This window comes from Erinaceus europaeus, chromosome 13, assembly GCF_950295315.1.
Source record: "Erinaceus europaeus chromosome 13, mEriEur2.1, whole genome shotgun sequence".
Taxonomy (NCBI): domain Eukaryota; kingdom Metazoa; phylum Chordata; class Mammalia; order Eulipotyphla; family Erinaceidae; genus Erinaceus; species Erinaceus europaeus.
In genome coordinates, this window is record NC_080174.1 from 16,383,774 (window position 1) to 16,399,889 (window position 16,116).

Below are 16,116 nucleotides of genomic sequence, written 5' to 3' on the forward strand. Positions count from 1 at the left end.
TTCTCAAATAGTTTAAAAATACAACCAAATGAGGACAGCAGTTCCTCTAATAAGTTGTTTCATTCAAAATATTTTACTGTAACATTAGTGGGGGTGGGGACTTCTTATGTTGAACAGAGTAATATTACTCAGGTATCTGGGATGCATTGGATCGACCTTCTTGTGGTGCATCCCGTGAGTACCCATTCATTGGGGAAACTGACAATCCTTCCTAGCCAACTGAATCCACATGGATCCCAGTCACTTTCAAAGCCAGCAACAAGCAGCTCCTGACAGCTTTCAACCTGACCTGTTGACTGGCTACGGAAGAAGGGCAAACGCAAGAAAAAGAAGAAGAAGAAGGAGAAGAAGGAGAAGGAGGAGAAGGAGGAGAAGGAGGAGAAGGAGGAGAAGGAGGAGAAGGAGGAGAAGGAGGAGAAGGAGGAGAAGGAGGAGAAGGAGGAGAAGGAGGAGAAGGAGGAGAAGGAGGAGAAGGAGGAGGAGAAGGAGAAGGAGAAGGAGAAGGAGAAGGAGAAGGAGAAGAAGAAGAAGAAGAAGAAGAAGAAGAAGAAGAAGAAGAAGAAGAAGAACAACCTTTTGCAACAACTATGCACTGATATAGACTTGGGTCTTGAAATATCAACACCTGCTAACTTCACAAACACTAAGATCTAGCAAACAGAGGATCATCAGCACCAACTGTGAAGTACTCTTGCTAAAAAATGAACCTTGATTTGCAACAGGGTGGAAACATACACACACAAAAGAAATAAAGGCAGGAAAATTTAGTCTTTGGAAGACAATCTTTAATAAACAAATGACAATAAAGATGGTTATGATATGGTTAAAGAAGGAAAGTAAAGTGACAGAAGAAGCCAACAATTTAAAAGTGATCAAACCAGCTTATCAATCACAATTTTTACTTCAATATTAAAACAAGTACACTATAAATACCAAAGTTACATTTCCATTTAGTTTATCTCTTTTTTTTTTTCCTCTAGGATTATCACTGACGTTCAGTGGTTGTACAACTTTACAGTTCAATAAAGTTCTTAGAGAAGCTGTTACCAAATACAGCAATGGCAACAGTTTTTGATTAGCAAAAATACTGTGATTACCTCATCATATGTGTATCTGTAGTCAGCTTTCTTTGACTTAAGGTCCCATAAGACCACGGTTCCAGATTCAAATCCAATCAGAAGCTGTAACAAAGAAATTCCACATTACCTAAGAATATCATTATGTAAGATGTTTATATGTTGACTGTAAAGATAATTATCATCCGTCAGCTTCGAGCATAAAATTATAAACATCTATACTTCTAATAATGAGTCACATGAATGGCAAATGAGTATACTGCTATTACTGACTTGGAACTCAAACATATCATACAAAGAATTTCTGTGAAGAAAACAATACCATTCTGAAGTCTTGAATATACATTCTTATTCAATGTTAAGTTGTTAATAATAATAATAATTTGTAGTTTTATGCTTTGAAATCTGCAAAGTTCCTGATGCAAATGATCATCAAGCAATCTCATTTGTCCATCTATATATTAACTCAAAACTATATAACGCCTAGATTTTTCAGGAGATTTGGATTCAATTCCAGTGCCCACATCATCATTCATCTACTCTACAAGAACCTCAAAATAATGTGTACCAAGGTAAACTCATCATTTCCATCTCTCTTTTCTCAGGTACACCATGTTTCAGTGTCCTTCACAACACTCTTTATCTCAACAGTCATTAAGTTAATTCGGCAAACTCCTGGGGATCATCCTTACCTCTAAGTCATTTCCCTGTCAATGGAAATCAACTAATTCTAACAATTCAGGTTAATATATCTCTGTCTTACTTTCTTCTACATCTACTAACCTTCACCCTGGTCTGATACTTAAAAATCTCTTTGCTGATGCCCCAAAATGATACGGCCTAACCTATCAGAACTGCCAGGATCTGATCTCATGCCCACCACAACCCTTCACACACCCCTTATCCAATACATACACTTGCGTATACTTTTCAATTTGTGTTCTTCTTTTTTTTGCCGCCAAGCCTTTAGACTGAACATCTCCCTACCTGGAACATGCCATTAGAATGCCATCATCTTTGTCTAAAAAAAATCCCACTAATCCTTCAGATGTCATTTTAGTTATCACTTCTTCCACCAACCCTTTTTTTCTTTTTCCTTATATGATGTTTTGTTTGTTTGTCTGTCTGTTTTTGTTATCTCCAAGGCTTCAACCACATCGTACTTTTTTTCAGAGACAGAGAGAGGTTGGGGTCCTTATTTGAAATTCCTTGTAGACTACAGCACTAGTCTAGCTGGTTTTCACCTTAGTCAGTATTGTACTTCTAATATATAAACACAGGACAAATATGCTATAAATAACAAATTTTTGTGAATAAATAAATTCCTAAATAGAATGTATGTTCTGCCCCATAACTGTCACTGCCTACCCAACCTCTTAAAAAAAAAATTATTTTCCCTTTTCTTGCCCTTGTTTTTTATTGTTATTGTAGTTATTATTGTTGCTGTTATTGATGTCATCATTGTTAGATAAGATAGAGAAATAGAGAGAGGAGGGGAAGACAGAGAGGGAGAGAGAAAGATAGACACCTGCAGACCTGCTTCACTGCCTGTGCAGAGGCTCCCCTGCAGGTGGGGAGCTGGGGGCTCAAACCAGGATCCTTATTCTGGTCCTTGTGCTTTGCACCACATGTGCTTAACCCGCTGCGCTACCGCCTGACTCCCCTACCCAATCTCTATTGCCAACTACTACTATCCATGGCTGTTTCCGCATCTCATTGTCCCCTATGCTGGAAATCTCTTCTGTTCAGTAAGCATTCCTATTTTTTTAGTCTCAATTTAATATTGCTTCCTTCAGTAAGTCTACTCAATTCATTTAGAGAAAAAGGCCTATCCTATACCAGTACATACACTGTCATACATACATATATATATATATATATATATATATATATAGTTAATATGCTGCCTAATCCATATTAGATAAATTTTTTAATAGATACACAAATGACTAATATATAGTCTGTCATTGTTTGTAATATTAATATAGAAACAACGTTCAGAGCAGATCCATTATTTCTGTGAAATAGCAATTTAGTGAATTTCAGACTACAAGAACATCCAGAGGGATGTCACTAAAGCTAACACAGTAGATTTTTCCCACCTTAATCGTAAGTATAGCTATTTTCCTAACCCAAACTCTTCGTTCCTAGAAAATTTAAGATGTATGTTCCTTCTAGGAAAAAAAAACAGTATTTATTCATTTCCTTCACATTTTCCTAGTTCTTCCAAATAAACTGGATAGGTACATTTTCAGACGCGTGAATAAAAACAAAACTTAAGAAAAAAAAAAAGATGAAAGAGGAAAATATGAAAACTAACTTAAAGCACAAATTGCAATTCAGTACTTTTATACTGACTTGAGAAGTGTCTGCTACTACAGCCATCACATTCACTACTAGGTCTATAACTACCACCCCCAACTGCCCACCTGTATGGTTCCCTATGATTGCTGTCAATTACTATGATTTTCAAAATTATTATACTTCCTCCCACCAGAGTTAGCACTACCACAGTGTACACCTTTATTGTAAGGAATCATTATAACACTCACATCCATAACCTTGGTCTTCATAGTTAATAGAAAAAGGACTACAGTTCTTAGCAGGAGAGAGAATGAAGAGTTGTAAGAAAGCTGCAGTTTACACAATTTACTTTGAGATAGTAGTCCCAAATCCATTAGAGGAACTAAAAATTACTATACTGTGTCCTTGGGGAGGGAATGAATGAAAATGGCAGTGAAGTTATTAAGGATAAAAAGGACAACTATGGTATGCTTTCACTCATATATGGAATATAGAAAATTGAAAAACATGAACTTGAAACAAAATACACGCACACGCACACATACAGTTAACCCTTATCTTTCCTTTGGGAGAACTATGGTGGTTACTATTGGATGGTGGTGGGGGTACAGTGGCAGGGGGGAATAGTGGGAATGGTGTAGAGTTATACCCGTTATCTTATAATCTTATAAATCACTAATTAATTTTTAAAAGAAAAAAATCTGCCATAGATGGACTGAGATAAAGCATGGAGATCTGAAGTACGAAATCCTGAGTTGGATCTGTGGCACTGTACGCGCCAGAATGATGCCCTGATTCATTCTCATTCTCATTCTCTCTCTCTCTCTCTCTCCTTAATAATTTTATTAAAAATTTTTCACATGAGGAATAATGATCCAGTTAGAAAAGTTGCTGAGGTTTCAATAGGAAACCTTTCTTACTCAAAACTGTCATAGCCAGAGTTAAGATAAAGTCCACTTACTGATGAATGCCATGTAGAGTCAATTAGATATATATTCCTGAGGTCTTTACTTGGTACAGATCTTTCTTTTTCTTTTCAATACATCAGGTACACTGCCATGCCATTATGGTACTGATACCAGGAATAAAAACAAAACAAAACAAACAACAAAAAAAAACTAAGGAATATTTAACTTTAAAAAAATATCAAAACCAGAAGAATAGCTTTTGTCAGGATTGTCAGAAAATCAGGAAAACACTCTGAATAAAACAAAAAAAAAATAATAATTCTTCATTGTATCTATTAAATCTTATTTTTAGGTCTTTAAAAGTGAAACTTATTCTAATTCTTTCACCTGCTCTTAATAATATAAAATTAATTAAGAACATATGATATACAGCCTTTGCTTTGCAAGATAAATACATCCATACTAAAATTTGTGAATTTAACAACAACAAAAAAAAAAACATTTCTTAAAAAAAGTTCTACCTTTCCTTCATCCATTGGATTATCACTTATATGAACAACAGGTCCTGGGTGAGATTTAGATGACCTAGAAAAGAAAAAAAAATAAGGTTCCTGTCAATTGAAATTTCAATGCAATTAAATATTTCTTGCAGTAAGAATAATTAAAGGAAAATGTTTGTTTCCACATGATGAAAACATTTCAATAAGTGACCAATACTATATGCATCATCCTTAGTAGGGATAAAATCAATTATACAGTTTTGTGTTGCTATCAGTGAGCAAAATTTACAATTAAATTTATAATTAAATACGATTACTGTATTACAAGTAATCTTCAATTTAGTATTTTAGAATATAGAACCCATTATTATAGAATTCTCAGTTAATGTTTTAAAATAAAATATTTTCTAGACTATGAATATCTTATTTTACTCAAATCCAATCTCCAATTGGGATGTCTCATTCGGTTTCATAATTCACATCAAAAGTACTTTAAAATTCTATTATTATTTTTTTTTAAAAAAGCAACAAGAATAATTCTACTACAACAACTTTTCAGAGAAAACAGTCATACCACTAAACATATGACAGAACAGAAACTTAATCTAGTAGGAATAAGTTTCTCTCAACTCCTAAACAGAGGGTTGAAAGATGAGTCTACTTCATAAAAGTTATTTGTGAGCTCATATAGGTACCTGCACCAGACCTCTTCCTTGGCAGATAAAGGCCACATCTCATAAGAAAAGACTGAGAGAGGAAAATAACATCCCTGCCTGTCACAAGAAGGAAAACCAGACTGAATACAATAGCACAACTACATCAGCACTACCTAGAGAACATGCCACAGGGTGGGAGTACAGCATAACGGTTATGCAAAGAGGCTCCAGAGTCCCTATTCAATCCCCACACCACCATAAACCAGAGCTGAGTAGTGCTCTGGGAAAGATAGATAGAAAGAAAAAGAAAGAAAGAAAGAAAGAAAGAAAGAAAGAAAGAAAGAAAGAGAGAGAGAGAGAGAGAGAGAGAAAGAGAGAGAAAGGGAGGGAGGGAGGAAGGGAGGAAAGGAGGAAGGGAAAGAAAGAGGGAAAGAGACAAAGAGAGAGAGAGAGACAGAGAAAGAAAGGAAGATAGGAAGAAAGAAAAAAGAAACAAAGAAAGAAACAAAGAAACAAAGAAAGAGGAAGAAAGAAAAGAAAAAGTAAACATAATGGAATATGCGACAAATGTATCCTTATGTCAAAGAAATGTAATTTTCATAAAAATGCAACAATACAAAACCAATGGTTAAAAATAAATGTGCAGTGTGAAGAACAATTCCTGCCAATGTCCTCAAATTTTTAATTTTATATATAAATATTATAATAAAAAAAACTTTGTAGCAAAAGGAAAAAAGACAGTAACAATGTTCTAAGTGTAAAATTTAACCCTAAAGATTCCTAGGGTTCCCGTGGCTTAACTAAGATTTTGTTGTTATTGTTAAATGAACACAAACATTATTCTATCAACACTAAGAAAAATAACTACCAAATTAATTCTGTAATATCAGCAGTAGCAAGTATTTACATTGTATGTGTTAACAAGTAAAATCAAGTCAAGGATTAAATCAGTGTTTTCCAACGTTGATGGCAACCCATCAGTGGATTGTGGAATCAGTTTACTGGGGCACGAGCTGCATTTAAAAGAATAATAAGTGGAAGGTAAAAGAACAGAAAAACTGAATGCTTTGTTTTCATTAAATTTATGCTACCATTTGCACATGAGAACAAATGCATGTATAAATACAATGATCCCTATATGAATATATATATACATATATATATATAATACAAAATGCATGTAAATTTGCAAACCGACCATAGGATGTTACATTAAAAGAATAAGTCTGTACTTAACAGTAAGAATGTCTGATATACATTTTGTACTAATTTACTGATTAGTTATTACATAATATTACAGAAGTTACTGTTACATAAGATATGCAATATCTGTTCCAACTCACAGTTCAATGGCTTTATTCCACATAATGACATAGCCTGAGAGAGTGAAGGCCTCCACATTAACAATATGTATATTGCCTCGCTCAGTGCCCACATAAAGCCACTTACTCTGGAAAGGCAGATGGCAAAAGGTAATCCTACAAGAAAAAAAAATACATCTTCAAATTTAGGAAGACGTCTGGTAAATTTTATGGAGTACATCAAAAGATTAATCATGATATATACAATTTAAGAAGAGCAGAAATGATAGGCAGTTAGACTTATTTACTCACTGAGATCGATATGTTATGCAAATTCAATGTGTCAAACTTAGGGCCTTATGGTAACAGACAGCATGGTATGACAGACGATACATTTTGAATTTAGTATATACATCAGATATGTCTATCTCAGACACTAACCTAGAACACACCACACCACGTAACCAGTAAACCAAAAACCATAAGCTTACACTATGCCTAAATTCGAGTAGTCCTCAGTAATTATCAAAGATATTTAAACAACTCAGATATTGTGTTTACTATTCCTTGTAGGTTAAGTGCTCCTCCTGCTCATATTTTCCTTCTGCCAAAGATATAGTTCAAATTCCAGCTCATTCATCTGACATCACTGTACTTTATATCTTTAGCAGGTCTGTTTGTAAGAGGGGGCATCTAACTTCTTCACAAAATTGTGTATCTCTAGAAGAGCAGACATCTTCTATACTCAGATGTAGACCACATGTACTGGAACTATCTCCACTTATGCCCTGGTGATAGGAAAAATTATAATAGTACACATGCACATATTAAACACATATAATCCCAACATTTATATTAGCTTCAAGTGCTTGAGATATATATATATATATATATATATATATATATATATATATATTGCAAAAACAGTTACCATGATAAACTTAGTTAACAGATACCACCAGGCAGTCACAAATTTTCTTATGAGAACTTGCAAACATCATAGCAGCAGTTAATTATTAGTAGCTTATGGTTTCTTTACAAATTAAATATACACCACCAAATGATCAACTCGTTCCATTCCTACATATTTATTCAAGAGGAAGGGAAGCATATGTCTAAGTGAAATCTGTACACAAAAGGCTTGGCAGGTTCATAACAGCCTGAACCTGGAACCAATCTAAATGTCCATCAACAATCTATGGACAAGCAAATTGTCACATCCTTGGAAAATTACTCAGCAGTAAAGAGGAACAGACAGGCAACAACACTGATGAATCTCAAAAGTCTTCATAATCATGAGAGAAGCTGAACAAAAATGAAATATTGGGTGACCTGTTCACATCCAAGTTACATGTAATCACAAAGTGCGAACTCGTCAAGTGCAACAGAAAGCTCATCAAAGCTCAGAGTGGAGGCTAATGACAGAAGAGGGGAGGGATTACCACAAGGAAACACTCAGAGGTGATGAGTAGGTGTGTCACCTTGATGGTGGCGATGGTTTCACGGATATATATGTAAATGCCAAGACATATCAAATTGTACACTTCGAAAACATTAAGTTATTCTATGGTAATTATTCCTCAAAAAAGCTGTCCTACAATTTTTGTCTTTAGAGATGTACAAAAGTACGTAGTTGCTCTGATTAATATGGAGGCTCTGAAATGATGCCTAGACTTCACTTCCAGCTGTCTCTCACAAGAAATCATGGTAATTCCTTAAATAGAGCCTGCCACAGTTCAATACCTGTTAGCTAGTTATCAATAGTATTAAAGTTAATGGGTAGTCTATTAGTCAGAAGTCAAGGAACTACATGAACTACAGAAGTTAACTACATGAGATAAATAAATACATTTTTGTAAAAAGTTACATTTAATCTATTGTATTTATTATCTTATACTTAATTTTAACGTTAAGATTTACTTAGACAGAATGATTTAAATATACCTAGAAAAATTTTCGATTTATTTCCTTAATGGAACCATTACATCACCCTAACTTCCTTGGACAGAATACCTCACCAATGTGTCCTGGAACCCTATATCCCTAGGGCCCTGGCCCACTGGGGAAAGATATAAACAGGCTGGGGTATGAACTGACCTGTCAACACCCACATCCAGCAGAGAAGCAATTACAAAAGCCAAACCTTCCACCTTCTGCACCCCATAAAGAATTTTGGTCCATACTCCCAGAGGGATAAAGAATAGGGAAGCTTCCAATGGGAAGACAGAGAGGGAGAAAGACAGACAGACTACCTGCAGACCTGCTTCACCACCTGTGAAGTGACTTCCCTGCAGGTGGGGAGCCAGGGGCTTGAACTGGGATCCTTCCACCGGTCCTTGGGCTTTGTGCTACGTGTGCTTAGCCCGCAGCGCCACCGCCCGGTTCCCCTTGTTTCCTCTTCTAATAGTTCTTATATTTAATATTTTCTACCAGTCTAGTAATGAACCTTGAACTTTCAGAATACACAGTTAGTTTCTTAACACAGTCTTTTAAAAAGAGTGAATATTTGGGACAAAAGGTGTGGCATTTAAGAGATATATTTTATTAGGTTTATCACTGCTTACAAAGATATTTTTAATTCAACTAAATATGTCTCTAGTTTCATGATCATCCTCAAGATATTTTAGTTCCAGTCAAATCTTTGATCATTACTTATCTCTCCAATACTCTGTACTCTCCTATCAACTCCAAATAAAATAAAATAAAAACCTCTGGCTAAAATATCCATTCTCTGCTTTATCTTATTACTGTCCCTTTAGTCATATTCTTCCCACTGCTCTAACTTGTCTGTAATTTTAAGCAAATAAAAATAACTGAAAAACAGGTAGAGAAAGAGTAGAGATGACAATCAACCTCAAAACCTATTAAAAAAACAGATAAAAATAAAGTTAATAAATCCACAACTATTTTACCTAAAAGACAAATACGCTTTCTGACAAACCACTTTATTAGAAGTATAAAATATGAAGTGAGAGAGCTAATAGCAAAAGCTGAAATGAATACAAGTACTGAAAGCAGATACACAAGGAAAAAAAAAAATCCCTAAAGGATCAATAACCATGAATGATAGTGAATGTGTTTAAGAATTAAGAGATAGCACGCCTGATACAACACATACTTCATCATGTGTGAAAATCCAGGTCTAAGCCCTGAGCCACCACATGGGAACAACATATAAACTGCTCTACAAATCTTCAAAGAAGAAATACAAAGGGCCAACAGACATATGAAAAAAAAAATGCTCAGAGTCACTGAAGATCAGGGTAAAGTAAACAAAAACAACAATGGGATACCACTTTACACTTCTGAGAATGCCATACATTAGGAAAGACAGAAACACCAACTGCTGGAGAGGCTGTGGGGAAAAGGAATCTCTTACACTGCTGGTGGGAATGTAAATTGGTCCACCCCCCATGGAAAACCATCTGGAGACTCAGGCGCACTCCCAGAGGTGGCCCTACTGTATGGCCCAGCTATCCCTCTCCTAGGGATTTACCCAGGGAAAACAAAGACCTATGTGCACAGCTAATGTTTTTGTTATGAACCAATGTTCATAGCCACAGTTTTTAATACCCCAGTAGTGTTGGGAGTCCTAGTCATTAGGCAATTTAAAAAAAACTTAGAGATACAATTTGGAAGCCAAAAAGTAAAACTCTATTTGCCAAATGACAATGATAATACATACAGTTTCCTGGAAAACCTATTAATAAATAATACAGTAAAGTGACAGGTGAAGTCTCTTACATTTTTCTACGTAGGTAATGAACTACAAGAGAAGGAAATTTTGAAAATCTAGTTCACAATCCCACCAAAAAGAAGTACCTTATGATAAATTTAGTAAACAAGAGGATTTATGCACAGAAAATAAGCTGTTATAAGGAATAGAGTAAGACACAAGGAAGTGGAGAGAGAGTCTATGTTTTGGGACCTAAAGAATTAACATTAACAAATGACCACCTACCCCATAGACTGCACAGATTCAAAGCAACATTATCAAAATTCCGATGGCATCCTTTAAAGAAATAACACAAATGATGGTGAAATTTCTTTGGAACCACAAAAAGATTTCAAACCATCAAAACAATACTGATAGATTAGGGGGAGAAAGAAAAAAAAAAAAAAAAAAAGAATGGCATTCCACACCCTTGGTTTCAAATTACACTACAAAGTTGCAGTAATCAAAGCAGTGATATTAGAATAGAAATACACACAAAGATCCATGGAGTAGGCCGTAAATCCTCACACATTTGGCCTTTACTCGTTATAGTCTCCCTTGTCTATATGTATGTGCTGACTCCCTGCAGAGCAGTTACTGACTCTCCTTCCATGGCTACATCCCATGCATCTTTAAAGTCTCCATAATATCTCTCTCCTAGGTTTTCCTGTGAGGTTGACACCTATTTCGTATTATCTCACATTCTCTTTTTGTATAACCCTGATGCCAAAATTGATAATAGGAAAACTTTATATCCTAATCTCATTTACAAACTGAAGTCGAAAACCTCAATGCTATGTTAACTATGTCTAGCAGTACATAAAAGAAGTGTTAACTAAAAACTTCACAGGCATACAAGAATGCTTACTATGAGGAAATTTATTAATGTTAAGTCCACATGATAATCCAAACAAATTGCAAAGGCATTTAAACAGATTGAACCTTCATAATTGATAACTGTTGAGGAAAAATGTATATTAAACCAGTATTCTGGGGCTGGGTGGTGGCACACCTGATTGATTGCTCAGGTTACAGCGTGCAAGGACCTGGGTTCGAGCCTCCAGTCCCCACCTGCGGGGGAAAAGCTTTGCAAGTGGTGAAGCAGTGTTGCAGGTGTCTCTCTGTCTCTCGCCTTCTCTATTACCCCCCCTTCCCTCTCAACGTCTGGCTGTCTCTATCCAGTAAATAAATAAAGATAGTTAAAAACAAAAACACTAATAATCCACATTATGTTTAAGAAGTAAACCCTGGAAGTAATGATATTAACATTAGAATTAAAAATATATATTTCCTATCAGCAGCAGCATTACACAATATTCTGGAAATTACTGCTAACACAGCAATGCAGGAAAGAGAAAAATCTTCATATTCAAATACCTGTCAAGTTATTACACATATAAATTTGCTGCACTTCTCTGGCATACAAGTTTAGTAAAAAGAAATTTATAGCTCACAGCTCTTTATTCTCCCATCTCACTCTTTTCTGAAGAAAAATAAAAAATAAAAACAAACCATTAAAATCTTGCAGTAGACCATGGAACAAATCATACTCCAAGGATAATCCAACAATGATATAGTTTTGTGACTATTAGTGGGAAGAATAAAAACTAAATATAGAATTGGCTTGAAACGTACATCTTTTTTTCCTGTTTGAAGACTCTCCCTCTTAGAAGCTATCTCCCCATAGAGTCATGACTTCTAGACAAGTGTGCTTTCCCTCTGCCTCTGCAAAGCCATCAAGGCAGCAATCAGTCAACATTTTCTAAGTGTTTAATAGACTTGAGGCATAATTATGAGGCATAATTATTACAGCTCTATGATATACCATGATAAAGCCAATAGTTTCCATTCCATTTGAGCATATAATTCAGAAACTTAGGCAGAAACAATAAGAATGCCATGTGTTATTTTAGGTAGAGTATCAGAGTATGAGGCAGGGCCAGAGAGGGAGTTCACTGGGCAGGGTGCATATCTTGCAGCACAATCTCCAGCCCCAGCACCACACAGAAGGTGGCAGACACTGTGGCACTGGAGGGAGCTCAGGTGCTATCGTGTTTCTCCCTCGCTGTCCTGCTATCTGACAGGGAAAAGAAACATAGCCCAGGGAGTCGGGTGGTAGCCCAGCAAGTAAGCACAGCAAGTAAGCACAGGCAGAGCAAAACACAAGGACCAGCGTAAGGATCCCGGTTCCCCACCTGCAGAAGAGTCGCTTCACAGGCGGTGAAACAGGTCTATAAATAAAGATAATAATAAATAAATAATTAAAAAAAAAAAAAGAAGAGTCAGATCTTCCAAGACCTTTCAGGGAATGCAAATTGTTGAAAAGTTTCAATTATTTTGAAGGCAGTGAAAATTATAGTGGACACTGGCTATTTATCAACATTAATCAATCTCTCAGACTATTCCCTCCTAACATTTCTCTGGTGCTCATTTGAGTATTTATATCCTCTCCAGATTATCTATGTATTTCGGAGGAGTTTAAACCCAAATCAGTTTCAAAGATAAGCCAATCCACAGTCCAGAAGATAGTGCAGTGGGTAAAATATTGGACTCTTCAGCATGAAGTTCTGAGTGCATGTACAAAAGTAATGTCTGGTTCATATATTCATTCTCTTTCTCTCTCTCTCTCTCCCCCTCTCCTTCTCTCCCTCCCTTCTTCCCTCCTTCCTTCAATCTATTTCTGTCATTAATAATTGTAAAAAAGAGAAAAAAGGGGGGGGGGCAAAAGATAAGCCAATGCATCCAAGGTATCCAAGGTTTGAATCTCAATTACATCTCCGAAATGTCTTCACAGTAGCACCTTGCTTAGAACTGAGTGAATAATTAGAAAGTGGAAATCAAGAGGCAGAAGTCTTGAGGGTCACCTGAGAATTTTGCCTCTACTAGTCTACCCTACACCCCTTAAGACTCATTTTCCTCCCAAATGCAAAAGACCCACTGTCACTTTGAGAACCAATGGCATCAAATCCCAACTCTCACCACCTGAATTTGTTGACGATGAAGGTTCTGAGTATACCACACTAAGCTTATCTCCCAGTAGCCCCAGCTGGTTAATGGTTCCTGACAATTTTAAAGTCAAGTTGAGCAAGCACTGGGTTTTCTTTTTTTTTTTTTTAATTTTTCTTTATTATCTTTATTACATAGACACAGCCAGAAATCGGGAGGGAAGTGAGTGATAGAGAAGGAAAAAGACAGAGAAACACTTGCAGTACTGCTTCACCACTTGCAAAGCTTTCCCCCTGCAGGTGGGGACCAAGGGCTCAACCTGGGTCCTTGCACATTGTAACATGGGCGCTCAACCCAGTGTGCCATCACCCAACCCCTGGGTTTTCTTTAATTAGGTTCAAGGCCAGGGAATAAGCTCATAGTTCCACAGTTTTAATTACTCTTTCCTCATGAAAGGTACGTGTTTGCAGCTGGCTTTTAATCATCTAGTTTCTGACTATAGTCTCCTTTCACTATAAATTCTCTGTCCCTTTCAAGCCCAAGATGGCAAGCCTGAGATTACTGAAGGGGACAGTGAAAGAGGAATGAGAGGGAATGGGGATTTAATGTCCGACGGTGAAGGGAGATGATACAGCCCAAGTCATAAATTACTGAGTCATGCCAATTAGATCTTCAAATGTATTTGGATTAATTCTGTTTAATGCTTCTAAGTAACAAAATCTACATTTTGGTTAGGTAACAATTCCACTAATTCTGTTTCTGTAGGCCAAATGTCCAGCCCATGATGACTCGTTTCTCTACCCACATCTCACAGAGCTGAGACCTAGTGTCAGTCAGGCTACATGCCTCTGCACTTTTCTGGAGATTGGAGGGGAAATCAGCATTCACCAAGGTTGCCCTTACTTAGTAGAATTCAGCTCTTTGTGGTTGTAGGGTTGGATTTCTTCTGCCATTAAAAACCTCACATATTCCAAACTGCCTGCCAGGAAGAGTCCAATCCCTCTTAATGGCTCGACTGATTAAGTCAGGACTATTTGGGAAAAAAATCTCCCCATCTTAAGGTCACCTAATTGGAACCTCAATTACATCTATAAAATGCCTTCACCTTTGTGCTTGTTTAAGGTATGTGGGATCCAAAACCATGGACACTTGGAAGTTTGGCTTGGCTGCCATGTTGCGGCATAAAATTAAATGATGACTATCTGGTATTGACTGGCTGATGACTTGGGCCTGAGAAGTGAAATAAGAGAACTACATTTCCCAAGAACCTCTGAGTGACCTGTGACCTGACAAAGCCATGCCAACCTTTACCTCTACGAATCACAAAGCAGCACACAGATGTGAACTGGACAATCTCAGGGACTATTCAGAGCTTTAAACTACTGACAGATAGTTGGTCATACTTGCCCTCTCTGTCTGTCTGCACTGCTACAAACTTGGCATCAGAGTCAGGGATGACTGGTGAGGTATTTTTGTCCACGGTCCTCTATGTCTTTTTGCTTATTCTTCATGTCAATTTCTAAATAAGTCTCAGATTCCACTGTAACAGAGGAAGAAGTAACTAAAAGTCACTAAGGAACTCTATTTTGCATCTACTATTGTTAAAAAGGAACTCCAGTTAGCATCTGTTACTGTCCATCGTAGACCAAGCATTAAGGGAGAAGTCAGTCTCTGGCAGTCTAATACACAATTTGTCTGAGCCAGTATTACATTAATACAGTTAGAGGAACTGCATAAGCCCTGACTCTACATAAAATGAATGTATTTGACTTTCTTGCCTTAACCAATATATATATATATATATACATATATATATATATATAGCATTGTTCACTATTTTATCTTTTTTCTTTGTTTGCCTCCAGGGTAATCACTGGGGCTCAGTGCTTGCACTACGAATCCACTGCTCTGGGTGATAATTTTTTCCTGGTTTTTGTTGTTGTTGTTTGTTTGTTTGTTTTGATAAGACAAAGAGAAATTGAGAGCAATGGGGGGAAAAGAGGGAGAGAGGGAGAAAGAAAGATAGATACCCGCAACCTGATTCACTATCTGTAAAGTGACCACCTGCAGGTGAGGAGCCAGGGGCTTGAACCGGGATCCTTACCGAGGTCTTTGTGCTTCCTGCTATCCGCATTTAACCCTGTGCACCACCACCCAACAACCCCCCTCCACTACTTTATCTTTATTATTTTTTCACCAGGTTTAACTACTATACAGACACACACACACACACACACACACACACACACACACAATTAGCCTTACTTTTTTATATATATATAATGCCTCCCTTTCTTCTAAATACCACCTGGGACCGCAACAAGACAGGACTAGATCTACTTTGAGAACCCATCAAATCACAAGAGCATCTGGAGATCACAACTCTGCCCAGACCTCCAGCTCTACCCAGTTGAGAAACTTCTCTAAAGAACAAAGACTATCAAAGATCACCTGAGACTGCAACAAGACAAGACTGGGACTACTTTGGGAACCCACCAAGTCACCAGTGAGTGAAAACAAGTGTGGCTTGTGGACAGAGTGGAGCCTAAGGAGGGATTCCTGGGGCTAAAGCCCATATCTACTCCTGAGCTGCTGGTATCGGTCTGGCAGTTTGCCAATTGAGGAGCCACCTCCAGTCTGTTTTACCAACAAAAAAGTCTGCTGAAGGGAGGAGAGGACTCCCCTGACTCACCAAATCCAACTCCATTGC

The 16,116-nt window shown here is 36.9% G+C and overlaps 1 protein-coding gene across 1 annotated transcript in view; it reads right to left on the bottom strand.

The window, feature by feature from the left end:
* The window catches only part of STXBP5 (syntaxin binding protein 5), a 172,252-nt gene that overhangs the window by 105,898 nt on the left and 50,238 nt on the right, over positions 1–16,116 (bottom strand). Inside the window, exons 5-7 of the mRNA XM_060205144.1 lie at positions 6,788–6,922; positions 4,810–4,873; positions 1,098–1,181 (exon numbers count right to left, since the gene is read on the bottom strand). Coding sequence (XP_060061127.1) covers positions 1,098–1,181; positions 4,810–4,873; positions 6,788–6,922 — 283 coding nt within the window. The remainder of the gene's footprint in view (positions 1–1,097; positions 1,182–4,809; positions 4,874–6,787; positions 6,923–16,116) is intronic.